At 57.2% G+C, this 26,465-nt stretch overlaps 1 protein-coding gene across 2 annotated transcripts in view; it reads left to right on the top strand.

The window, feature by feature from the left end:
- ADAMTS14 (ADAM metallopeptidase with thrombospondin type 1 motif 14) overlaps nt 1–26,465 on the top strand; it is an 82,232-nt gene that overhangs the window by 38,516 nt on the left and 17,251 nt on the right. Inside the window, exons 5-15 of one of the 2 annotated variants that reach the window (XM_078434333.2) lie at nt 7,895–7,978; nt 8,689–8,845; nt 11,131–11,236; nt 12,966–13,109; nt 13,588–13,720; nt 15,156–15,269; nt 17,554–17,702; nt 19,548–19,723; nt 22,243–22,376; nt 22,754–22,877; nt 23,878–23,958. In XM_078434333.2, the coding sequence (XP_078290459.1) occupies nt 7,895–7,978; nt 8,689–8,845; nt 11,131–11,236; nt 12,966–13,109; nt 13,588–13,720; nt 15,156–15,269; nt 17,554–17,702; nt 19,548–19,723; nt 22,243–22,376; nt 22,754–22,877; nt 23,878–23,958 (1,402 nt within the window). The remainder of the gene's footprint in view (nt 1–7,894; nt 7,979–8,688; nt 8,846–11,130; nt 11,237–12,965; nt 13,110–13,587; nt 13,721–15,155; nt 15,270–17,553; nt 17,703–19,547; nt 19,724–22,242; nt 22,377–22,753; nt 22,878–23,877; nt 23,959–26,465) is intronic. The other variant, XM_078434334.2, reaches the window with a different exon arrangement.

Here is a 26,465-nt window from a genome sequence, read left to right as displayed (position 1 = left end):
GGGAAGTAGAAGTTCTGAACCAAGAGAGGCCACTGATCGAGCACATATGTGTTCCAAGCCCTGTTCCAAATGCTTGACATTTGCCTCACCTTCTGTCCTCAGGCCTCGCTGCAAGGTTTATCAGTTCACACTCAGATGGGAGAGTCGGGCTCAGCAAGGTGAGGTCACGGCAGTTCGGGTCTTTCTGGGCCTCCACAGTGCCTCTCTTTGCACTCAGGCCGACCTGGGGCATAAAGGCGGCTGCATTATGGAGACAGGTTGTGGGGGATAAATGCTGGGGACTCGTGAGCCGCGCCCTGGCCCGGACTCAGTGTCCCAACCTGGGGGAAGCCGAGGCCCAGCTCTGGCTACTGCATAGGCCAGCCTGGGGGGTGGGCAGGGATCCTGGGCTGCAGGCCGCACAGTGTTACTGGGGTACACCCCCAGAGAGTGCACACATGCACAGATGGAGTGCGTGTTTCCACGCACATGCGTGTGCACGCACACACAGCCACCCATATGTGTAACCGGGCTGTGTGCACATAGATGCATGTACCACACCAGACCAGGTGTGCCCACGCGAGGAGCTCACATACTACGTGTGAACACATCACTTGCCATGTTTCATCAAAACTGAACCCATCGATTGTCAGATGCTCTGTTACTTTACGTACTTAAGAAACAGAAAAAGTGCTACCCGTTAAACCCTGACGTGGTGTTTTCGTATCACTTAGAATTTTTATTTGTGCTCGTTGGAAGAACTCTTTCAACCTGATGGAGGCTTAGATTTTCGTCACGTGTTACTCACGTGCGCACGTAGATACAACGGTGTGACAGAGTCCGGTATTCCCATCACTTCTTCCATTCCGAGTGTTACTTGTCAGAGTCGCTTTCAGCCACAGAGCCATCCGCGTCCGTGTTTTCTCCATGGCATTGGCTCCTGTGCCGTCTGGAGCCTGGGTGACGCTGTGGGAGCCCCCCGCCCTTACCTCTGGATTTTCTCCAAGCCAGACCCCGTTCTGCGACTTTGATGTGGGTGCCTTCTTGATTTTACTGCAAGGTGGCAACGGAGGTTTTCTTTTTTTTTTTTTTATTTAAAAAAAAAATTTTTTTTAACGTTTATTTATTTTTGAGACAGAGAGAGACAGAGCATGAACGGGGGAGGGGCAGAGAGAGAGGGAGACACAGAATCAGAAGCAGGCTCCAGGCTCTGAGCCATCAGCCCAGAGCCCGACGCGGGGCTCGAACCTGCGGACCGCGGGATCGTGACCTGAGCTGAAGTCGGACACTTAACCGACTGAGCCACCCAGGCGCCCCCGGAGGTTTTCAGACAACCAGGACTCCCATTCCTTTCTCACCCCGTAAATGGCCCGCTGCCAGCAATGTCAGGGCGTTGCAGTGTCCTGTGAAGCCACCAGGAATCACGTGAGAGTCTCGCTTGCACGGGCAGCGGTGACAGTGTGCTGGCCCCCTGTGACGGTCAACGGGGAAAGGAGACCGTCTCAGACGCGTGCCACGTGGTGCTGGTTGGAGCATCTGGTCTGCAGAGTTGCCTTGTGCTCTCGATGAGAGGGGTCGGAGCTGGGGAGACGGGGGGCTAGTTCCAGGGCCTGGGACTAGAAAGGGCAGGAGAGGTGACTGTTGGCCAGGCCGCACCTTCAGGCAGGGCCACCCCCGTTCTGTTCAGGTTCAGAGGCTGGAAGCGACCAGGGAGGGCACGCGAGCAGAGGCTGCTTCCTTTCCTGTGGCCGCCGTGCTCACACAGGCTCGGCTGTCACTGTGGGCCTGCTTGTCTCCCGGCGAGACGGGGGGGTAATGACTCCTTGGAGCTCCTTTGAGGAACGGTTGGCCGTCACAACTGGAGCGGAGAACGTCCAAGGCGAGCCTCCCGTGTTGCCAGAAAGTAAGGAAGTGCCCAACACACAAAAACAAAACAAAACAAAGAACCCCAGAGCCAACAAGAAGGGTGTGTTAAAGGGACACAGGAGCCAACTGAAGGAAAGAGCTCCCGGGGGCCAAAGCTGGGACAATTTGAGCGACCAGGTTAATGTCGCATTGAAGTATAACCCAGAGTATAAAAACACACAGCCATGGGTTCATACTGATAAATAAGCGACAGAATAAATGAGCAGCTGGGAGAAGGATTCCGAATAATTGACGTAGGTACTCTGCCCTCAAGGAGGTGGATTCTAACTCCCACTCCTGAAGTTCAGGCTGTGCCCGGTGACTTTGTCCTGAAGCGCACAGCACGGGGGCCGGGAAGGAGAGAGTATGTTACGCAGGAGAAACCTGGCAAGCGCTGTCCCAGCAGGCGCTAGAGGTCAGCATTGTCGGTGACGGGTCGTGCTGGCGGCGGGTGCCCTTGACGTCGTGTGGGGAAGATGGCCCTTCCCTCCTGTGGCCTTCCTCCCCCCCAAGGCCCGTACCGCGCATCTAATCATGAGACAAACATCAGCCATACCCGAAGTGAAGGATGGTCTGCAAAATGCCCCACTGGTATTCCTCGAAACTGCTTTAGGTCATCAAAACCCAGGAAAGTCTCCGGAACTGTCAGGAAGGGCAAACAGTCTGGAGCAGCCCAAGGAGGTATGGCAGCTAGACGTAACCTTCTTCTCTTTTCAATTAATATATATTTTTGATTTTAGAATAGTTTCAGATTTACAGAACAGCTGCAAGCCTAGTCCAGAGAGTTCCCGAGGGCCCCACTATGTTCAACATCTGCCACTACCATGGTACATTCGTCACAACTACTGAGCCAATACTGATGCGTTATTGTTAATGAAAGCCCGTATTTGTTTCAGATTCCCCCTTTTTGCCCCTAAGGTCCTTTGTTTTTGCTCTAAGACCGCATCCAGGGCACCAGGTTACGGCATGCAGGCTGTGGCTGCATCAGCCTTTAGGTAGCAGTCACTGCCCTCTCCTGTTTGAGCATGGGGTGGGCTTGAGACCCTGGGGTCATGCTTTCTCAGCACGGCCCCTCCCTGTTTGAGACCTGCCTGAACCTGGCTGCCAGGCTGGTGGATAGGCTGCTCCAGAAGTCCTTGGGAGCAGTGTTCCCTAGCATTGTGGGAACTTGGGGCTGGCTGGGGGGCCATTCTCTGCTGGACCCCTGTCCTCGCACTGCCAAGGAGAAGCCCATTTTGGCCTGGTCCAGAAGGGAAGGCTGCCAGCTCCCCCCCCCCCCCCCCCCCCCGCTCCCATGGGCTCCCTAGGGGCCTAGCTCTCCCCGCCAGCCACAGTGGAGTCCCAGGCATTTCTGCTGTCGGTACCTGGGGTCTGATCCTCCCTTTGGGCCGGAACACAGATTCAGAGTTCCCAACCCCCTTCCCTTCTTCCTGCTCCCTGGGTTTGGCCACAAGGCCCCCGGGAGGCCTGGCCATGCAGGGTTACAGCAGAACAGAGAAGGGGCTCTCGCAACGACTCCCTGGCTGGCCGTGTTGCTGTTTACTGGATGTGGAAACCCGCTTCGCTTATCTTCTCTCCTAGGCCACAGAAAGCCCACTCCAGCCAGCCTGCCACAGGAGCTGGTTCTGGAAAAACAGCTGTGTGGAGTGGCTCAGAGTCACAAAGCATCAGAGTTTAAATCTGAGCCTTCCCACTTTCCAGCTGGGTGGCCTTGGGCAAGTTACTTAACCGCTCTGAGCCTTGGATTTCTCACCTGTGAGACGGGAATGATTCCTCTCTCCGTAGGCTGGCGTGAGGTTGTATGCAAGCCCTCACATGGTGCCCGGCACATAGTAGGTGTTCAGTGAATAGCGGCTCTTTCTCCAACCCTCGTGGTCTCTAGCTTCTGTTACGTTACCATGGACCTTCTCCCTTCTGCTGTTCTGTGCCCCTTGACCAGAGAGAGTCCTGACGTTTGCTTGATTTTCTAGTATATACCAGTGGCCGTCCCAGGCCAATATCTGATGTGGAACCCTACCCTGGGGTCTTGGCAGGGGATGTTGAACTTGGCTGAGGTGGGGAAGAAGGACACCAGACATAGCCTTCTTTTCTGCCCTGTGGGCGTCTCTTGATGTATCCCGCTGGGACCCACAGCCGCGGGAAGCAGTTCCAGGTCTCCCCAGAGCTGGCGCACGGGCCTGACCTTTGGCATCGGGAGGGTGGAGGCCGACAGCCAGTTCTTGAGCGCACAGCCAGATTGGAGCCCGCCGGGGGCCGCCCGCGCATGTGTTCCAGAGGGCCGGGGTCCTGGGCCTCTCAGGAGGCTCCCCCTCCTGGCTGTGGCTCCAGCACCAGCTCACGGCTGTGGCTGGGACCTGTGTGCCAGGCACTTCTGTAGCCCTGTCCAGCCCCCTCCTTGGCCTGTGGGAAGGGTCAGGACAGCTTCAGCTGAATCAGAGCCCTACTCAAGGGCTGGGGGTGATGGGGGTGTGTGCAGATGAGGGTGCCGGGGCACCCCAGACGGACCCTACTAGGGGATGTGGAATGGCAGGGCCACCCCCCCTTTTTTTTTTTAAGTTTATTTTGAGAGAGAGGGAAAGGGAGCGCATGAGCAGGGGAGGGGCAGAGAGAGGGAGAGAGAGAGAATCCCAAGCAGGCTCCACACTGTCAGTCCATGGCCCGATGTAGGGCTCGAACTCACAAACTCACGAACAGTGAGATCATGACCTGGGCTGAAATCAGTAATCCGATGCTTAACCAGCTGAGCTACCCAGGGCCCCCCTCCTTTTTTTAATGAGGGAATAAGGGTGTGAAATAGAATTACTCTATTTTTATCTCCTTATTTAGCATAAGAAAAGACTAGACTTGCTCATTGCTGAACCCTGCTGCTCTCAGAGCTTCAGAACTGTTCACCCACTCTTACACCCTGGGCCACCTGTTGGGGATCACTTTCCACCTTACTTTCCTGCAGACCTGCAGACAGTGGGGTCTGGGTGGCTCCGTTTCTGTTTCCTTGATTGACAACGGCTTCTTTCATCGTGGTTCTTAAAAGCTGGTTTGCTGGGCCCAGGATTGTGGGTTGACGGTTTCTTTATCTTGGGACTTTGGTGCTATTACTTCAGCGTCTCCCCTGGTCACTGCTGAAAACCTACCCCTAACCAGATGGATGGTCCTTCCTTGGCAAGTGGCCTGTCGTCTCTCTCGCCGCCTGGAAAGTTTTCTGTTTGACCGACGTGAGCACGGAGAGACGTCCCCTGAGAGACCGTGGCCGCCATCTCTCCCGGGGAAAGGAGCAGATACGCCCCGTGGGACTTCCAGAGAGAGACTTGAGGCCAGTGGAGGAGGCGGACGGGAAGGTTGAGTGGGGCTCACGGCGCCCAGAACTTTCTAACGGGCTAGCACACACGTTGCTGGAAGTGTGGGAGCGTGGGCTGGGAAGAGATTCCCATCGCGTGGGGGGCTGGCCTCAGCTGCCCTGATTACCACCGGCCTGGGGCTCTCTCGATGGTTCCGCATGACTCCTGCCTTTCTCTCCCCTGCCCTGAACCTCTGCCCATCTCCTCCGAAAAGCCCGTGACCTTCTCCAGCGGGACGGGTTCTGGGTCCTCCAGCAAGTCCTCCCTGACCCCTCTCTCCCACATGTACACCACCTTCCTTTCCCCCAGCTCCTGGGGTCTATGTACATCCGTCCCTGAAGCATTTGGTCGCCAGATTATTTCAGAGTGCTGTGCCGAGTGGGGTCTCTCCGAATGGTGCGTCCCCTTCTGCTTGCTCAGTATTGCATTTAGGCCAGTTACCCGGAGTGGGAGGTGGCATCAGAAGGCCCCGCTCAACCCCCACCAGTGATGGACACTCGGGCTCTGATCCTACTTCTTGTTCAGAGAGGCAGCAGCCTCCTCCCCAGTCCCACCGCGAAGCCTTCCCCGTGTTCTGGGCCGGAGATGCCAGCCATTGGAGCAGGCGTCACTGGGGGTTTGATGGGTGGCTTTGGCCTGCTGAGTGTGGGGACAGTAAGGAAGGATTCGGGCAGCAACCTGCCTGGCCCGCTTTGGAGAGAGACAGAGCAGGAAGACAGTGGCCCCCTGAGAATTTCCAAAAGCCTAGAGGCCGTGCGGATGCCTCCACCCAAGCATTCCAGCGACTGATCTCTTTTCCTGCCCTGGGGCAACCAGTGGGGTTTACATGTGTACATGTGGGGCACAGATGTGTCTGTGTAGAGCGTGCCCTGCTTATCACCCCATCTCTGGTCTGCTTGCCCGCAGGGCACATCAGGGAGGTCTGAGACACTGACCACGTAGAAGGCCACGTTCTGAGCTGGAGGGGCTGAAATGTCAAGGTTATTTAAGAGTCACTCCGGTGCAGATTATTTTGGCAGAACAGGAGAGAATTCTTAGGTTGGACTTGTTTGGGAGAAAGTGTGTGTGTGGCCGGTCGGCACGCCCGTCTTCCACTGCACAGTTCTCCTATGACAGCCATTAGGATCCCCATTCTACAGAAACAGAAACAGAGGTCCCAAGGAGTTGCCTGATGTGCCCTAAGCCACAGAGCTAGGACCCGAACCCGGGACTCTGGCCCCCAGTAACTGCATTGCTTCACCAGTGCTGTCCTCTGACACTGACCCACCGAGCGAGTCACTGAGCGAGTCTCGGGGGTTACGTCCAGCTAGGGGATTAATTATCTAAGTCGTGGCCCATCATACGCAGACATTAGAGATGATACTTTTTTTTAAAAGGTTTATTTATTTTGAGGGGGGAGGGGCAGAGAGAGAGAGAGAGAGGGAGAGAGAGAACCCCAAGGAGGCTCCACACTGTCAGCAGAACCGATGTGGGGCTCGATCCCACGAACCGTGAAATCATGACCTGAGCCAAAACCAAGACTCAGATGCTTAACCGACTGAGCCACCCAGGCGCCCCCTAGAGGTGATGCTTTTAAACATACAGAATACTGTTTCATGAAACAACCAATGTATTAACGGTATATTCAGTATGATTACTGTTTTGTAAATTGAGCCTCCCCCTCCCCCCCGCCCGCCCACCGCGCACACACACACACACACACACACACACACACACACACACAGATACGCACCCGGCAAGAAGAATGTAACTGTGGTTATTGTACATCTGGCTGATTGTAGTTTGGGCAATTTGATTTTCCTCTTTCACCTTTTTTTGTACTTTTCAAAGTTTACAGGGTGAAATGTTTTATATTCAGAAAAAAAAGTTAAAACAAAAAAGCTGGAATTGTTCAAGGGGCATCCTTAGGAGATGGGCACTCAGGGGAGGGTGAGCTGCCTGTCTCTGGGGGTGGACAGACAGAGCCTCGTCCATCTGTCATGGACACTGTTCCGGGTCTCCTGATTCGGGGAGTAGGAGGGATAGCATTCTTTGGCGGCCTGTGTGGGACACTGCCCCACGGACCCCTGGGCCTGTGGGAGAAGGGAGTTTTCCAAGGCCATGGTCCTCAAACTTGACCATGGCTGAGCATCCCCGGGGATTGTGTTCAGATTACAGACTCTGACTTGGAAGGTGGGTCCGAGACTCTGCATTTCCAAGGTCCTCGTATACTTTCCCTTGGATTTGCCGTGGAAAAGTGCCCGGGCACTACGGAGCAGACAGACGATTCCGGTGGCAATTGGAGGGGTACCCAGGGACTTGAGGGTGAGCGACCCGGGCCGGGGGACATCTGTGGAAGGACTCTCCCGAGCCGTGGAAAGATGAGTCTTTGTCAGAGGGCTGAGTGTGAGGCCAGCCCCTCATACTTGGCTTCGTGGAGAGAGTGCACAGGTGGAACTAGGCGGGGCAGGATTTGAATCCCAGGTCTGCAGCAACTTAGCGGTGTGGCCTTGGGAAGGTCATTTTGCCTCTCTCTGCCTCAGTTTCTTCGTCTGTACAGTAGGGAGAAGAATGCTGCCTGAAAAGGCCATGGTGAGGATAACACGGGTCAGGTACCTGGCTCAGTACCTGCTGTGTGGTAGGCTCTTGACAAACGTTTGCTTCCCTTAAAATTGCACACTCTTTTCTCCTTGCAGGTGGATGAGATTTACCATGATGAGTCCCTGGGCGCCCACATAAACATTGCCCTTGTCCGCTTGATCATGGTCGGATACCGGCAGGTGACCACCTCCCTTCTGCAACTGGCAGGGTTTGGAGGGAGAGGGGGTGTGGGACCGGTGCACCGGACGGGCTGTGGTGTGGGGAGGGGCTGGTCAGCATGTAGGAAGCATTTTGTTCCCAGAATCAGAACCCTGAGACCGTTAGAGTTGAGGCTTCAGGGGCAGAGGCATTTGGGGATGTTAAGCGGGGCCTGGGGGATTCCCTGCAGTCTGGAAGCAGGCAGTCCTATGCCCTGGCAGCTGGAGATCCCTCTCCTTGAGGACCCCGTGCAGAAATGGGCTCTGAGCCGGGCAGTGACCGTGAGACAAGTCCTGCTCTGGTTGGACCCTGGGGCCCTGGGCTCTGCAGTCTTAGACCGACTGGTGGCTTCTTCTCCCCCGAATGGGGGTGGCAGTAGCACCTTCCTCCAGGGGCTGTTGTGAAGATTAGATGAGACCACAAACACAAGGCACAGAAGTGCTCAGAGCTACCCCCGCCTGCAGCTCGGTCGAGGGATGCGAGAGAATGCGTGTTGAGTTCCCAGCAGACAGGTGTCCCGGCACAGGGCCTGGCACGCGAGTGTTCCCTGAAGCGGGAGGGCTGTGCGCATGCACGGCGACCTGGGGACTGGCACCGCGTCCCACGGGCCTCGGTGTTCTCTGCCCCTGGGAGGGGAACGACGGGTGCCCGCTGGCAACCCCCTCTCTGTTGACGCTCTTGGCCCCCGCAGTCTCTGAGCCTGATCGAGCGGGGGAACCCCTCTCGCAGCCTGGAGCAGGTATGTCGCTGGGCACACTCTCAGCAGCGCCAGGATCCCAGCCACGCAGAGCACCATGACCACGTTGTCTTCCTCACCCGGCAGGACTTTGGGCCCTCAGGTACGCAAGGTACTGTATTTGCTGCTGCCAGGTGTTGCAGCTGCAGGGCAGAGGCCGGGGCTCGGGGCTGGGCTCTCTGGAGCCACCCGAGGAGCTCTGAGGAGCCAGTCAACAGAGAGATTCATGGGACTCTGGAGAAGGACCTGGCCCATCTGGATGGGCAAGCTTTAGAGTGGTTTCCTCGGGGATCAGGGGAAGTGAATGGGTCCCCGCTCTGGTCCCTGCTGTCTGGGTCGAGCCTGCGGGTGGCCGCGAGTGGTCAGGCTTACTGTCCCAGAGCCTGGCTGCGGGAAGACCTGTCAGCATCTTCAAGATGCTTCTGTTCCCCAGCCCCCCACCCCCTACCCCCGTATCGATATGGGCTCATCACAGGCCTCGGGGCACCTAGCAGGTGCCTGTGTGTGGACACGCTCCACACCTCTCTGTGCAGCGACCCAAGCTCACTTCTTCTCCCCTGGTCCTCCCACCTGCCGAGTGGGGAAAAAACAGTTGCTGCTTTCCCCCATTCCAGCCCGCTACAAGGTCTGAGGGAGGCCTGAAATAAATGCCTGTGGTCGTGCGTGCTCTGCAGACACGTGAAGCTTTGGTCACTCGCAGTTTTCCCGGTGGGGAAACTGAGGCACAGAGTGGCGAAGAGGCTTGCCCCTGTCCTCTAGCAGAGACGAGACAGATTTGCAGCTCTGACTGGATCTTCAGGCTCCGAGTTGAGGGCTTTCTAGTTTTTCCTGGTCTGATTCCAGAAGGGAGTCAGCTGGCCATGCCTCTATCCAAAGCCTCCTTGTCTGAATCCCCGAAGTGTCAAGTGTGAGGTTTGCTCTCACACACACACACACATACACACACACACACACACAGATATACATGTACACGGATCACATAGATACACACGCTTACGCATGCGGATACATGTACGTACTTACACGTGCGTGCTCATGCACAGACACATGTCCAACATACCAACACGCGTGCAGCTGTATCCTCACGTCTCACGTAGAGTAAACCTCAGAACTCCAGGACAGTAGAGGCCCCAGGAAGCTCCTTCACACCGCAGCCTCTCATTAGAGTCCCCCGAAGCGTCTCAGATACAAGTGCATTTGAGCACTTCTGAAGACCGGGTAGAGTTGTCTGGATAACCGCGGCCCCAGGCAGGAAGTGCTTTCTGCCCTCACCCCTTCTCCGAGGTCTTTCCCAGCCCAGCCTTCCCTCCCAGCCTATAACAGGGCCCCGGGGAGGCTGGGAAGCAGGCCCCTTAGAACGCAGGCCTCGTGGGGTGCCTGGGTGGCTCAGTGGGTTAAGCGTCTGGTTCTTGATTTCGGCTCAGGTCGTGATCTCACGGTTCGTGGGATCGAGCCCCACGTTGGGCCCTGCGGTGACAGTGAGGAGCCTGCTTGGGATTCTCTCTCTCTCTTTTTCTCTCTCTCTCTTTCTGCCCCTCACCCATGGACATGTGCTTTTTTTCTCTCTCTCTTCAAATAAGTAAATAAAAAAGAATTCAGGCCTCGCACACAGTAGCTACTTAGCAAACATGACTGGGGCTGCTACGTGCAGCCCCCTGCACTGCCTTTCTGTGTCCCCCCCCAGCACGTCCCCCCATCCCCTCCCCTGCAGAGTCTTGCCTGTCCTCTGGGCCCAGCCCTGTGCCCGCCGCCCCCCTCCCCCGCCATGAGCCATTACCTGGTGGCCCTCAACCCCCTTAGTTGAATCTGTTCTCTCCTCCACATGCCCCCTGCACACGCATGATGCCCCTTGACTGTAGCCTTGCGGGCCCTCGTGTGAGCTGACCTCCTACCACCTAGTTTCTCTGCTAAGCCATCTGCTCCTTAAGTATGGGTGTGTGGCAGGGGCAGGGACAGGGGCAGGGCAGGGGGGCTTGGATCTGATTCCTCTGGTTCCCCATAGAATGTAACACAGTGTACCCCTGCCCTCCCCATCAAAAAGTATTTGGAGTGTGTTTGTTGACTGACCAGCTGACTGGCTGGCTAGAGGGGCATGGCGTGGAAGTCGGGTTTGGGCAGGCTTGGGGCATCTGGAAATCCCACTGCCTTGATTAGAGGAGGCTGTGGGCCCTGAGGGGTTCCGTGGAGCTTTAGGGTGTGGGGGCATTTGGCTCGGGGTTGCTGTACTGGGTGGGGCGGGGGGGGCGGGCCTTGCAAGGATCCTTCTTCCTCCAGGCAGCCTCTGGCAGTGACCACGTCAGGATGTCCCTGCAGTGGCTGGTCAGTCACAGACCTCATTGAGTCCTGCTTTACCTCCCCATGACCTCTCTCTCCGCCCTCTCTCCCTCTCCCCGGCAGGGTATGCGCCTGTCACTGGCATGTGCCACCCGTTGAGAAGCTGTACCCTCAACCACGAGGATGGCTTCTCCTCGGCCTTCGTGGTGGCTCACGAGACCGGCCACGTGTAAGTGGCGCCGGGAGGGTGGGCTGTGCCGGGAGCTCCGAGGGGTTCTGCGGGTGTGGGAGGCTTTATCCCAGATCAGGCCCCCATCCCAGTGTCCCCGGAGATGCCAGAGGAGCTGCCCACGCACTGAGGCCCAGCCCTGATGGGAACGGAGCCCAGGGGCCCAGATGGCAATTCTGGGCCTGCGTTGTTGGGTCCAAGCCCCTAAATCCCAGGGCCACGGAAAACCAGATGTGGCCCTGTCTTTGGGCAGGCGGATGCACTATCCCGTCATAGGAGGTGGTCTGTTCTCTGGACGGTCTCTCTCCCTCGTCCCATGCACAACTCAAGGCCCTTCTCAGAGCTGTCCCGGCCCACACTGGTGCTCGGTGCACACCGGGGCACTGGTCTGAGCCCATCTTCAACAGGTGCACAGAGGCTCCGGCCTCAGGCCAGGCTGGCGGCTTGCTGGCTTGATCCTTGGGCCTGGATTTTGTTGGGAGCATATCCGTTCCTGCGACCAACATTTCTTGAGCACCCACTGTGCGCCAGGCCCCGTTGTAGGGATGGACTGCCGTGGAGACTAGGCCAGAGAAACTACATTCCGGGAGAAAGCAGATAAGCCACTGACATGTAGCGTGTCCTCTGGTAATGTGCCCTTGCTACAGTCATGCCTCCTGGCGTCGTCTGCCCAGGGGGCAGAGCTGAGGGACGCACTCCTGGCCCGGCCCCTCCCCAGTGCACACGCGGAGGGAAGGCTGTGTGCTGCAGGTGAAGGGCCTGGGGAGCAGGGGAGTGGGCCAGCCCAGAGGGGTTCTGCCCCCCGCTGTCTGCCGTGCCCCTCTCCACACCGGCCCTGTCGGCACAGAGACCATGTGGACTTCATCCCAGCTCTTCCCCTCACCGGGCGGTGACCCCTTGTCTCCGGGGCCTCAGGTTCCTCCTCTGCAGCATGGAGGCTGGCACCCGGGGTATACTGAGGTCTCTTCCTGCCCATAGTTCCACATATTTTAGAGCTGGGAGTTTGTCTTCCTGTACGTGGGAGGCAGGGGGGTCCACTCTTCCCAAAGCAGAGACCTCTCCCCGTGGAGAGCCAAGGTCAGCACCAGAGGTCCCTGTGTCTGTCTGTCTAGTGGTCAAGGCCAGACGCAGCCACCTGGGAGTACCCGAGAACTTAGAACCTCTGGGCTTTGGCATTAAGTACTAATTATAACAAGAACCAAGCTTTTAAATTTAGACTATCATCATGGTAGGTGTGTACCAGGCACAGAGCTCCGGGCTAAAGTACTACGGGGTCTCGGAGAAGCTTAAGTAAGCCACTAGGTAAATGAGGTTGAGCTGAACCAAATGAAGACCGGGTCCTTGTACTTGAAGGCCTTGGGTCTGGCGAAGAGATAGCACGTCGTGGCATGTGAGGTGTTAATGGTGGGGCAAGTGGCCGCCACCGTGGGAGGTCAGCCCTCAGTCAGGGTGGCCAGGGAGGGTGTCTGGGGTCGGAGTGGGCCTTGAGCTAGCCATGGAAGCCGTGAGGGCGGGGTGGGGTTTGAGGAGGGGGCAGGAGGGCAGAATGAGTCCAGCCCCACTGGGGAGCAGGGGGGACCCTCAGCTTCCGTCCAGTTTGAAGCCTGGTCAGGGCATGGTCTCCCACTGCTGTGCCACCTGCCTGTTTTCCCGGGGACGGTTTCCCTGGCATGACTCAGGATTCCCGTCTTTCCCCCTTCCCCCCGCCCCCCCCACCGCCACCCTCTAGGCTCGGCATGGAGCATGATGGTCAGGGGAATGGCTGCGCGGACGAGACCAGCCTGGGCAGCGTCATGGCACCCCTGGTGCAGGCTGCCTTCCACCGCTTCCACTGGTCCCGCTGCAGCAAAGTGGAGCTGAGCCGCTACCTCCCGTAGGTCACCTCCACCTCCGGGCTGGGGACTGGGGAGCATGCAGCCTGCCCTTCATCCCCTCCCCCTCCAGCCATCTCCCTCCCTGTACCTCCCTGCCCCCGGCACAAGCTCAGTTCCCAGGTCATCAGGGGCCCTGGACAAGCTTTAGACTCAGGAGCTCAAGGCCAAGAATGGGTACAGAGAGGACTTGGGGGGGGGGCAGGTGTGGGCAGAGACACTGTCACCCACCTCAGGTGGCAGCTGGCCAGGGCCCCAAGTACGTCCTGTGTAGCGGCCTGACTTTTCTTCCCTCGGTGCAATGAGCCCTCAAATGGTCCAGGGACCAAACCTTCCTCCCTGGAAGTCACGGCTCCTAGCAGAGGGCAGCAAGGATGGATTCCTGCAGGCCTTCTTTGCTCCTTAAACCCCCACCTCCAGGAAAGGAGAGCTGGGGAGCGCCGGCCTCAGCCTGGCTCACCTCCTTGTCTCCACCGGCAGCTCCTACGACTGCCTCCTCGATGACCCCTTTGCGCCCGCCTGGCCCCAGCCCCCGGAGCTGCCGGGCATTGACTACTCGATGGACGAGCAGTGCCGCTTTGACTTCGGCTCTGGATACCATACCTGCTCTGCGGTGAGTTCCCACCAGCCTCTGACTGCTGGAGAACCAGGGCCGTGTCCGTCTGTGACCCAGGCTGGTCCTGCACAGGACATCTTCCTCCCTCCTGGCCAGGTAGCCTGGTGATGGGCCCACAGGCTCCGTGCCAGCTGCCATGGCGGGGGGGATCCAGGGCGACCGGCACCTGGCCCCGCCACCTTCTGCTACATAACTTCCCCACCCAGTCCCACCTTTGGGGGCAGGTGTGTGCAGTGGCTCGGGGATGCTTTACTCCTGGGAAAGATGGAACATAGTAGAACAGAGTGGCAGGTGACTGGTGGGATCCTGGCTGGGCTGGGTTATCGGGGAGTTCTTCTTATCTTATCTGCCAGGCAGTTCCTCTGTCACATCAGCCACTGGGCTCTCGCCTGATGGAGGAATACTTGCCTCTGTCTGCTCTTCAGGGATTTGGTAGGATGATTTGGGCTGATTCGTCACCCTTGTGAAATTCTCCTGTGTCGCCACATAACTCTTCTCCAGGCGGTGAATTGCATGCCCCCCCACCGCACCCCATGCCCAGGAGACACATATAAGGGGGCATAGCCCTTCCTTACCCTGTAGGACAGGGCGAGGGAGAGCCTGGCCCTGGGGATCAGCTAGAGCCACCCAGGAGAGAACGGAGCTGCTAACCAGCGTCCAGGCAGAGGCTCAGAGAAGGGACATCCCAGGGCAGGGGTCTTTCTGAGGGGTCAGGCCTTGGTGACTCCAGCACCTCAAACCTCCCATCCAGGAATGCAGCCCCCTCCTCAGCTCTGCAGGCCCAGGAGGCTCCGTGTCTGTCCAGGCCACACTGGGACACGTGCTCTCTGAGCTGGGGGTGGAGAGGGGTTTCAATGCCCAGGGCTGTATCTGGAGGACACTGGTCCGGCTGGCAGGGGGATGATAGGAGAGAAAAAAACTGGGCTCTCCTGGACAATGGGAAGCAGGAGAGTACCAACATCTGGCACAGCCTGGCGAGACTAGAGGATGCTGGGAGGTCCTGACTTTGTCTGGGTGCCTTGGGATCCCGGCTGGACCGACAGCCCCTTGAAGCCCCGATAGGCACTGGGCTCAGGGGACGTCGGCAGGCCCAAGCCTCCCTGGAGCCTCAGACCCTCGAAACCCTAGTCCCTGCCCAGTGTCACAGTGGCTTCTGCAAAGGCAAGGAGGGAGGCCTGGGGGGACGACAAGGGATGTGGGCTGTGGCCTGCCCCTTCTCGGTGCCCCGCTGGAGGGAAGAGGGGTCACCGGAGGCCATGGCGCTTGGAGTGGGGTCCAGTTTGAGGGTGTGGGCCCTCCTGCCTCCTTCACAGCGTTCTGGCCCCAGCGTCCACCGCACCACTCCTCTCCATCACTGCCCTTTGCCCCCCGGACAACTTGTCAGAGCCTGAGGGCCAGTGTAGCCGGTGACCCCCGTCCCCTTACCGCGCAGTTCCAGACCTTCGAGCCCTGCAAACAGCTGTGGTGCAGCCATCCTGACAACCCGTACTTCTGCAAGACCAAGAAGGGGCCCCCGCTGGACGGGACAGAGTGTGCCCCTGGCCAGGTACCTGCGTTCCCGGGGCTGCAGCAGGAGTGTGCAGGTCCCAGGGGAGCCCCTGCCCCCCAGGCGTGTGGCTGCGTGTGTGTGTGTGTGTGCGTGGAGCCCCCCATGAACTCATAGGTACACCCTCTCTCCCACACCACAGTCGCTTGCTTCACAGAGTTTGGCATCATCTCATCGCCCATCTGGCAGGAAGCCTTCCCCCCATTTTACAGATGAGAAGAGTGAGGCCCAGGCAGGCAAAGGAAGGGATGAAGGGAAGACTCCAGGTGTCCTGCCCGCCCCCCTCCCCGGCCCACCATGCTGGTTCTCCCACATGCGTGTTGCCTCCCCTGCCCCAGACCTGCCCTTTCACATATCACCCGGCATGTGTTTGCCCTCTTGAGCAGGTGTGGGTGCCAGGGCATCATTTGTATGGGGGACCTCATGGCCGGGTCTAAGAGCCTGAGGGGTTCTAAAATCCACTTCTGCTATATTGCTGGCCCTTCTCTGATTTCTGTGGCGACCTTGGGCCATTCATTGAACTTTGGGTCCTGCTGACCCCTGACCAAGTGGCCTTTCCACTCCTCGGGTTGTTCTGAAGTCACTGAGTCACGCTGGAGCAAAGCAGAGAGCTGGGAAGAAGCAGGGTGTTAAGAGAGGCTCCAGCGTTATTACTCAGCCACAGGACCCGCCCCCCCTAGCCTGCCCTCTGCCCTCTGCCCTCTGCCCTCACGAGGCTCTGCCCGCTCACATCACATGTGGAGGGCTTGCCTCCTCACAGATGGATGGGGCTTCCCACGGCTATGCATGGCCCAGTAGACTCCACACCTGGCGGGTTCTTAGCCCGGAGACTCGGTACACTGGCTCCTGGTATTTGCAGAGTTCCAGGTCCTTCCGTCACAATTGCATGTGACAATCAATCCGTGGCTCTCAGTTCTGGCTGCATATTGGAACCATCGGGGAGCTCTAAGAGTCCCCACCTCTAGAACGGGGAACGACTGCAGGTGGGCACGGAGATCTCTTTGGGGTGATGGAAATGTTCTAAAATTGGACGTGGTGACGGTTGCACAATGCTGTCGATTGTGAAAAATTGTTGACTTGCACACTTGACCGGAGAGACTTTTTGTAGTATGTAAGGTATACTATTGCTGCTGTAAAAACTCCCCACTCCTAGAGATTCTGACTCACTTGGTCGGGGGTGAAGTCAAAGCATCTGGAGGTTTTTTTTTTTAATGTTTATTTATTCTTTGAGAGAGAGAGTGCATGCACATGAGCAGTGGAGGGGCAGAGAGAGGGAGACACAGAATCTGAAGCAGATTCCAGACTCTGAGCTGTCAGCACAGAGCCCAATGCAGGGTTCGAACTCATGAACCGTGAGATCATGACCTGAGCTGAAGTCGGACGCTTAACCACCTGAGCCACCCAAGCGCCCCAAGGCATCTGGAGTTTTAAAAGCTCCCCAGGGACTCTAAGGCTGAGAGCCACTCTGTTATCTCTTAAAAAAGACCCAGGGAACTTTGGTGTACTTCTTACATGTTGCCCTGCAGGAGAAGGGGAGAGGGTTACTTTGGTCGAGCCCGCCTTTGTGCCTGGCCCTGAGCTAAGGCCTTTGTGGGTATTACTGCCTTTAGTTCTTAGAACAGTCCCATTTAACAGATGAGTAGACTGAGGCTCAGCAAGGTGAAGTTATGCCAAAGCCGCACATAGCTAGTAATGGCTGAGCTGGGGTTCCAGCCCAGGCCTCTCAGACTCCATTCGTATACCCCCTCCATTTGTGCATGGATGGACCTCCCTGTGGGGTTGGGTTGCCTCCCACAAACACACCGGCCTGTGGCCTCTGGGTGGTGATTTTGAGACACAGAGCCAAGATCTACTCTAGATTAACATGGTAAGACTGTGTCTTCTCTCCCCTATCAGCTCTTTTTTTTCTCCGGGGGTGATAAACCAAATAATTGCATAATTATTACCGTCATTAGCAATACTCTCTGCCATTTTTGGAGGGCTGTGTGTGCCCGGCGTTATCTCCTTGGAGGCTCACGGCAGCCCTGGTGGCAGGTGCTGTTATCCACAGTGGACACCAGAGGAATAGGCTCAGGAAGGGGAGCCCTTTGCCACAGGTCACTTGGCTTGTGGTGTGGGTGGGATTCTGTCACCCTGGGGCTCGTACTCTTAATGTCCCTTTCTCTGGGCTCACCTGTGGCACCCACCAGCTGTGCCACGTGCGCAGTCGGGCACCCTTCCTAGCAGGCTAGGCAGCGGGGGGCGGGGTGCCCAGGGTAACCTCATTCCCTCTGCTCTATCCCAGTGGTGCTTCAAAGGTCACTGCATCTGGAAGTCGCCAGAGCAGACTTACGGCCAGGATGGAGGCTGGAGCTCCTGGACCAAGTTCGGGTCATGTTCACGGTCATGCGGGGGTGGCGTTCGATCCCGGAGCCGGAGCTGTGACAATCCCCCGTGAGTGCTCTTGGCTGAGGTCGGCAGGGCAGGGGACCCCCTCCCTCCCTAGGCCTGAGGAGGGGCTGGGTGAGGAAGGCACCGAGGGGCAGGACACTAGAGAGAAGGACCCTGCAGGTGCCTGTATCCTGATGGTGGGGACCCAAAATTGTTTGGGGGGGGGGGGCACATCACTTCCACCCGGGCCCGACATCTCCCATCAGGCTGAGATTAGGTCTGAAGCGGTGATTCTCAGACTCTCACTTGCAGAAGACTCTGGGTGGGCCCAAAGACTCCGCCAGTTTCACGAGCCTGCCCGTGACCCGGATCCTCTGGCTAAGCTTTGAGAAAACACTGATCTAAATGCTCAGTAGCCATGTTTGTTTTCTACCCCAGGAAGCAAAACTTGACATCAACTCCTGCCTTTCACTGCCCCAGTAAATCCAACATTCTGGGGGACCGGTCTGTTTCTCCCCTTTTGTCCCCTCTATGGGGATCCCTCCCGTGGTTTTGGAACTTCCGAAGGCCAGCTGGCCATGGCCTGCCTCTCCCAGGCTGCTCAGAACAGCCTCGGGCGAGATGAGGGCTGGCGGTGTGGGTCACACGCGGCTGTGTGGGTCAGCGGGCTCCGGGGACCAGGGACGCCGAGACTCCGCTGAACAGCAGGCCCCCTGGATGCTGTGGCTCGGTGTTGGCCACCCTCCCTCGCATCCTCAGGAGGGGTCCTTCACACTCGACCGTTTACCTCCAGGGACGGGAAGCTCACTACCGCCCAGAGGAGCCTATTCCTGTGTCAGACGGCTGTGCTGACCTTTTGCAAACAGGAGCCCAACGGCCCGCCCCGTAACTTCCACCCGTCGGTGGGGGGAGAGCCGGGGTTGGGGCAGGGCCCTGTGGCGCCCACTCCGAGTAAAACACCTTCCAGGTGGATGGTTATCCCCTCCATCAGAGCTGCCCTCTTTCAAACTCCTCTGCGATAAGAACTATTTTTATTTTACGAGGCTTAAGCGAAAGAATTCAGCGCTGTGCCCAGCCCAGATTAGGCACTAACGGATGACAGCTGCTGTTACAATTATTACCGTGTATCGAGCACTTGCTCCGCGCCAGGTAGAGGGCTGAGCGCTCGGGTGCACGAACCCCCGTGACGCCCCAGCGTCCGGGAGTGGAGCCGCGGTCACCTACGCCTGGACCCTTGGCATCCGTAACGCTACCCAGTCCTCTTAACGTGATGGCAGACGGTACAGAGTACGTCATAGGCCATTTCTTATTGATTCCTCACCGACACACCAGGAGGTAGGTGGCCGAAGAGGTATCCGGGTCCCACCTTTAAAGAGGAAATTAAGGCTCAGCGGGACTAAGTGACTTGCCCAAGATTTGCATAGGCGGGACGTGGGGTTAGACCTAGCCAGGCCTTCTCATTCGGGACCCAAGTCTGTTTTTACCACTGCTTAGTTTATTAGGACGCGAAGCGGGTGCAGGAGGCACCTTGGGAGGGAGTGCCCCCGTGGTATGTCAGGCCGTGAGTCATGTGGTTCGAAGGACACACAGAGATAAAGGAGACCGGTTTCTCTTCCAGCCCGATTGGAGAGGGTTGCTCATCCCTGGCTCCGTGCTTCTCAGCTCCCCCACCGCCCCTTACGCCAACACACAGGGGAGCAGGTGGCATATGCCCCAGGGGTGGAGCGAGAAGAATCTGGAAGGGCTCAGAGCACGGCAGCCCCCACCACGAGCAGCCCTCTAGTTTACGTTCGAGCAGCCGCTTTATGTCCCCCTAGAAGGCCGAGCTGCCCCTGGGGGCCACGCGGGAAGCCTGGCCCTCCCCAGCCTTCCCCCGGCAAGGTCACCGGGTCTCTCTGCCTGCCCCAGCCCAGCCTACGGAGGCCGCCTGTGCTCAGGGCCCATGTTCCAGTACCAGGTGTGCAACAGCGAGGAGTGCCCGGGGCCCCACGAGGACTTCCGGGCCCAGCAGTGTGCGAGGCGCAACTCTTATTACATCCACCGGGACGCCAAGCACAGCTGGATCCCCTACGAGCCAGAAGATGGTGAGTGGGCCCCGCTCCCCCTCCCATCCGCCATGTCCTTGGGCATCTGCTAGGTGGGCCTCCCGTGCCTGGGGCCACCAGTGGAGGTGGAGGGACGGTGGAGGACAGTCGGCAGGCTGACCGCCTTTGTGCAGGCCCTTGTCTTTGGGCCACCGTCCTCCTTAAAGCCATCCCTGATGTGGAGGCTTATGAGGACTGTTCCCTGGCGGGGAAACGATCTGGAACCGGGGCATTTCTTTTCTTTTCTCTTTTCTTTTCTTTTCTTTTCTTTTCTTTTTTTTTTTTTTAAGTTTATTTATTTTTGAGAGAGAGAAAAAGTAAGGGGCTGAGGAGGGGCAGAGAGAGGGCAAGAGAGAATCCCAAGCGGGCTGCATGCTGTCAGTGTGGAGCCCGACATGGGGCTCAAACCCACAAACCGTGAGATCATGACCTGAGCCGAAGTCAGGCGCTCAACCGACTGAACCCCCCCCCCCCCCCGCCAGGTGCCCTTTGAACCAGGGACATTTCACTCAGAGGTGCTGTTGCGGCTGGCAGCAGTGTTGGCTGTTGGGGTTGGTGGTGCCTCTCACACAGGTCCCTTACCTGTACGGGAAGGCTCTATACAGGTACAGGTGCCCTGGCTTTGCTGAGAGCCCCCGTCCCGTTAGATACCATAGTTTTAGGTTTTACTGACTGTGCTACTGTTTTAGCAGCTAATGAAAATGATTGAAGAGGGCCACAGATGGGAGCCTGTGGCCAGGGATCCTCATACGGAATCCCTCCAGGCTGCTCTGGGACAGACGCAGGCCAGTGCCTGTCTGCTTTGGAGCCTTTCCACTGACGGCTCTTATAGCAGCAGCAAGATACCAGTGAAGGGGTGGGATTCACGGTCTCTTAGAGCCTTTATGCTGGATGGGCCCTTAACTGTCCTCTGTGTTCACCTCGCCTGCCAGCCTGTCCACGGTCCTTTGATGGACAGATGCTCACCCCCCACCACACAGCCCTCAGCCTCCGATGGCACCGACCAGAGCAGCCTTTCCTCTCCTGAGCCCAGGGCTGCCTCTTTTAGCCCCTGTTCCAAAGTATTAATTGCAGGGCAATTCAGCTGACATTTAGAATGACAGTCTTCAGATTAGAAGGGACATTAGAGGCCTCTCCGTTGCCCACCGGTGCACAGACCTCTCCAGAATATGATCGCAGAGAGCATTTTCCCTCTGCTTTGAATTCCTCCCATTCTGGGGAGCTCGCCACTGTCCGCTGGCTTCCATGGCTGCCTGCCTGCCTGGGGCGTACTGGTCAGGGTCCTACCTGTGTGTGAAGTTCAAAGTGGTATTGGATGCTGTGGCTCTGAACTCGAGCCCTGAGTACTGGGGGCAAGATGTATCCTAGGAGCCCAGGGACAAGGGGCGGGGAGCCATTTGGTTGCTGAGAAGTTTGGCTAAGGGGGTGGCTTGCTTTGAAAGCCTTGCAGCTCCATTCAGATCCAAACAAGCCTCTAGAGGAAGGGGCTTCGAGGCCCATGGGGCAGCTGGGCTTTGGGCTTTCCCAGGACTTTTAGACAAATTCCAGAAAGTTAGCTAAGCCCCAACTTCCCTTTTTCTAAGAAACACAGCAAATGTTTATATGTTACGTTCTTTGGAACCTTCTTTTAAGGACATCAGTAGCCCAGATGGGAAAGAGAACAATTAATTGTTAGAACTAGGAAGGGCCTCCTTTCCGCTCTCACTGCAACTTTGTTTTATAAACCCAAACCCAGCCTACTGCCCTGCTTTACTCTCACAGGGTGTCCTGATGTTTGCAATCATGTTGAGATACACTGTTATACATGAGACTGCTGAAGTGTATGTAGAGGTCAGTGTGGGACTCAAGCCAGACTGCCTTGTTTAGAATCCTGGAGTTGGTTCTCAGTATGTGGCTGTGTGGCCTTGGGCAAATTTCTTAACCTCTCTGGTCCTTGGTCTCCTCCTCTAGAATGCTAGAACTTACTTCCTAGAACTTCCTGAAAAGTTTAAATGAGTTAAGTCACACAAAAAATTTGAGGTTGTACATCAAGAGTGTGTAGGGGCACCCGGCTGACTCAGTCAGTAGAGCACGTGACTGTTGATCTCAGGATCGTGAGTTCAAGCCCCACATTGGACGTGGAGCCTACTTAAAAAAAAAAAAAAAAAAAAAAAAGAGTATGTAAAGGTTTTGGAAGTATTTGGTACATGGTAAGCATTCACTATATATTGGCTTGTTATTATGGCCATTACTATTATTTTATCACTTGATTTTATTTAGCATCCTGATGTGGCATTTTATTGATCAGGGATAATAAGTAAGGAACGGAGACTCCGAGAGGTCAGCTGATTTGCCCAGGGTCACTAGGCTAATAGGTGACATGGCAGGGATTGTAAGTCCCAGCTCCATACTCAGTGCTCCCCCCACTGCCCAGAGCTGGCCCAGGAGCTTCCCGCTTGGGACATGCGCTGATGTCCTTCTGGGCCCGCCCGCTTTCTCCGAGCACAGCTGGGAATGCAGCACGGTCCCTTTCTCCACAGATGCCCAGAAGTGTGAGCTGATCTGCCAGTCGGAGGACACAGGGGATGTGGTCTTCATGAACCAGGTGGTCCACGACGGGACCCGCTGCAGCTACCGGGACCCATACAGCGTCTGTGCCCGCGGCGAATGTGTGGTGGGTTCCCTGCTCCGGGCCACCCACCTTCTGCCTGCCTGGGGAGACCGGAGGGCTATACTGCCCGCTTCTCCTGCGCCCTAGGGAGACAGGCATCTCCTCGCCTTCCCCACCCATGACACCCTTGGTCCTCAACAGAACCCTGGGATCCTAGAAGGGGGTTATTGCCCAGCCCATTCAAGGGAAGAGGAATGGCCAGGTTTAAGACCTGCCCGTGCCACTTGGCGAGTTTGTGGCAGTGACGTGTCCAGGAATGCCTCTGGGTTCGGGGTCAACTCGTGGGGACTGGGGAGGGAACCAGGGGCTGCCGGCCTGGGGTGGGGGGTGGGGGTGGGGAGCACGGGAGCCTTATCCTCTGAGCCCACCTCTGGCGTCAGCCCGTTGGCTGTGACAAGGAGGTGGGGTCCATGAAGGCAGATGACAAGTGCGGTGTCTGTGGCGGCGACAACTCTCACTGCAGGACTGTGAAGGGGACACTGGGCAAGGCCTCCAAGAAGGCAGGTGAGAGGCTGGGGCTGGGAGAGGACCAGGAGTGGCTGGGGTTCTGGCCCAGCAGGGGCCCTTGAGCCCGAGTCCCTTGGGCAAGCCGTCCGTCCTCTGCTGGGCCACGGTTCAGGGCGGGGGAGGGAAGAAGGCACCCAGAGCCTGCCTCCAGACCTTCCCGGGCTGCCCCAGGCCACTGAGTCAGAAGCTGCAGCTGGCCGCAGTCTCTTCCAGTGAGCACTGCCTGCATTCGGGCCCAGGACTTCAGAAGCATTTTTCTGCTGGCCAGTGCGCTGTGATAGGAACTCAGCCATCTCTTTGGCCCTGGGGCTATTGTGGGAGTGAGAGCTCAGACACGTCTGAGGATGTGGCCCAGACTGGACTGGAATTTTTTTTTCCCTCTCTCCCCTCTCTCTCCATTTTTTGGTCAACTTGTGGTGCCTCCTTCTAACTCCTGGTACCTTGAGTTCCTTGACTTCCCTCCCTACCTTCCATCGGACCACACTTGGCTGTTGAAAAGGGCCAGATATTAGTCCTTTACACTCTAGGAAGAATTAGATCCATTTCCCCTTTGGGACTGTCATAGCTTTGCCTCATCTCTCCTTGTGGGGAGAAAGTTGGTGGCTTCGAGAGGGGTTTGTTTCCAGGCATGGGATTGGGAGGGCCATGGGGCCCAGGGCAGCCATGATGGTGGCTCAAGGTATGAGAAGAAAGGGGGGGAACATCAGAAGAGAAAAGTAGGCTCAAGAAAGTGGAAAATTGTAGCAACAAAGTGTCTGCATACTCTCCCCCCCCCCGCCCCCCGCCACAGCCCTTAGAGTTTTTAGGGCATTTTAAGCCATAGCGTCTCATTTGAACCTCTCGGCACCTTGTGGGCAAGGGTCCCCCCCTTCCTGTTGTACAGATGAGGAAACAGGTTCTTGGGCACGTGCAGGGGCAGGGGGTGACGGGGTATGCTGGGCAGTGGGGCCACCAGCTCAAGATGCTCACGGTTTTTCCGGATCCTGCTCTGTGGCAGGAGCTCTCAAACTGGTCCAGATCCCGGCGGGTGCCAGGCACATCCAGATCGAGGAGCTGGAGAAGGTTCCCCACCACATTGGTGAGTATGGGGAGCTGGGAGGGCAGAGGAGAGCAGTCTAATGCAGGGAACCCTTAGAAACATTTTTTTTAAACTTAGGTTGAGTAGACAACCCGTTCCATGCTTCGAATGTCAGAAGGTGTGAATGGGGATCCAGTGAAGATTGCCCCTCCCACCTCTGCCCTCCAGGATCAGTTTCCTTCCCCAGGGGCAGCCACGGTCCATCTGTTGTACACAGAAGAAAACCGTTTTCCTAGAGTGTATCCGTCAACTTTTGCTTGTCTAACATCCCATCCCCAAACTTTGCGGTTTCTAACGAGTGTTTGTGTTAGCTCATGGTTCTGTGGGCCATGAGTTTGGGCTGGGCCCAGCTGGAGCTACTTCTACTCCGGTGGCTGGACTCACTCCTGCGAATGCAGCATCTGGTGGGGCTGTAGGTGTTGTTGGTACTGGCTGTCAGCGGGGGTGACGGGGGTGACAGGGCCGCGTCCCTGGCAGGCCAGCCTGGGATTATTCGTGTGGTCTGTCACATGGTCCTCAGCGGGGGCAAGAGCAGGCAAGCCCCAGCGTGCAAACACTTTCCAGGTCTCTACGTGTGTCATGCTTTGTAGCGTCCCGTCGGCCCAAGCAGGTGTCATGGCCAAGCCCAGACTCAAGCTGTAGAAACAGACGATCTCTTGGTGGGAAGTGCGGTAGAGTCCCAGTGCAAAGAGGCCTGCACGTAGGAAGAGGAGGAATTTGCAGCCAGTCTGACACACAGACCCTTAAATCCTTCTTATATGATGACACATAAACACAGTCACTAAGGCACTACTTATGAGAGTTATACAACTCTAAAGCCAAGAGAGATGAAAAATTCTGGCCCCAAAAGAAATCGACAGCATTCAAATTGAGAACATTAACGTAAGGGGAGAGATTTTTGTGCTTACTTGTTTGCTTTGTTCTGTTTGTGCTGAAGCCAAGTTGGTGGTTAAGAAATGAACATGTCCAGGGCAGGCAAATCCGTGGACGCAAGAGAGTAGCTTAGTGGTGGTCAGGGGCTGGTGGGAGGGGGATGGGGGCATCTGCAAATGGGCGTGATGAAGTGTCTTGGAATCGGGCAGTGGTCCGGGAGTCAGTGAGTTGCACACTTTCAAAGGCTGAGTGCATGCTACGTGAATTACATCTCAATTGAAAACACGTAAGCATGGTTTGGAGCAGGGTCCTGGGGGCAGGCAGACAGAAGGATGCTTCCCTGACACTGGGGAGTGGCTGCATCCTCCCGCACTTGTCTGTTCAGACCCCTTACAGAGGGCACGGGTGCCATGGTGTCGCCGGGCCTTACTTAGCATGTCCCAGAGGCCCCTCGAGTTGACTGTGCTCGCCAGGCCGCACCACGTGTCACCATCTCTTCATGAACGTGAATGCAAAACGTAACATCTCTGGGCAGGCTCACGTATTCCAAAAATGCCGATATTCGTATTTTTAGATTACCATCACAATGACAGAAAACGTGTGAAAGCCTCCCGGGGAACTCGCGCCCCCTGCAGAATACACCCTAACCTGCTCCGGAAGGCACCTGAGAGGGTGTAGTGCAAATAGACACAGGGGGAAACTGAGGTCCACAGTGGATTGTGGGCCCTCTGTGTACCCTGATTCCCCCACGTGGTGAGCCAGTCTGCGCCAGGCTCTCCTGTCTCTCAGCCCCGGGCCCTTGCCCACAGCCCCACTCTGCATGGGTATGAGTCAGGAGGGCTTGGCTTGGCCAGCTCCCTGCCCACTTGCCTGTCTGGCTCCGGGGGATTGTGCCAGAACAGGGGCCAGGGGAAGGGAGGGGAGGGGGCAAGGAGAGAAGGGCCGCTGACTCCAGAAGAGGGAGGAGCTTGCAGACGCTCCTCCTGCTACACCCCTACGGTTGATTCAGACGATTCCATAATACTAGCAGCCCCTGGGGCCTCCCCAGCCAGCCCTCCCACTCCTCCCAGCCCCCACCCCTGTCTGCGGACGTCTAGCTCCTCTGTCTGCTGGCAGCGAGGAGTGCTCCATGAAGGCTGCAGCCGGGCTTCCATGGGGGTCGGGGCAGAGGCTTCTAGAACCCAGGGCAGGTTCAGTGTGGGCACGCTCGCCTGTGAGCTCCCTGGAGGGTTAGAACTCCCAGGAGCTGGGCGGGGAGGGAAGTGGGACGGAAACCTGACATTGGCACGCACTGTGTGATTGCACAGTTGTGAGGTATGCGGCAAGCCCGCCGTGGAAATGTGCAAGCTGCACGTATTGAGAGTGAGTGTGTGTATGTGCACGTGCCTGACAGGGTATGTGCGTGCTCTCTGGAGACATCCAGGACAGGTGGCCGTCTTGGCAGTGAAAGCCAAGGCCCCGTCCAAGCTCGTTAGACTCTCCTGGAATTTGGGGGCTTTGATTCTTTGAAAGGAAGTCAAGGGAAGAGAACCATGCTGTTAATATCTACCATGTGCCAGGCCTCGAGCTGGCACTTGTCATCCATTACCTTACGTAGGCCTCGGGACAGTCCACGGACACTCCTCCCTAGCCGT

This window comes from Panthera onca, chromosome D2 (genome assembly GCF_046562875.1).
Source record: "Panthera onca isolate mPanOnc1 chromosome D2, mPanOnc1 haplotype 2, whole genome shotgun sequence".
Classification (NCBI taxonomy): Eukaryota; Metazoa; Chordata; class Mammalia; order Carnivora; family Felidae; genus Panthera; species Panthera onca.
Note: the sequence above shows the minus strand (reverse complement) of the source record. Positions and strands in the feature narration are given on the sequence as shown.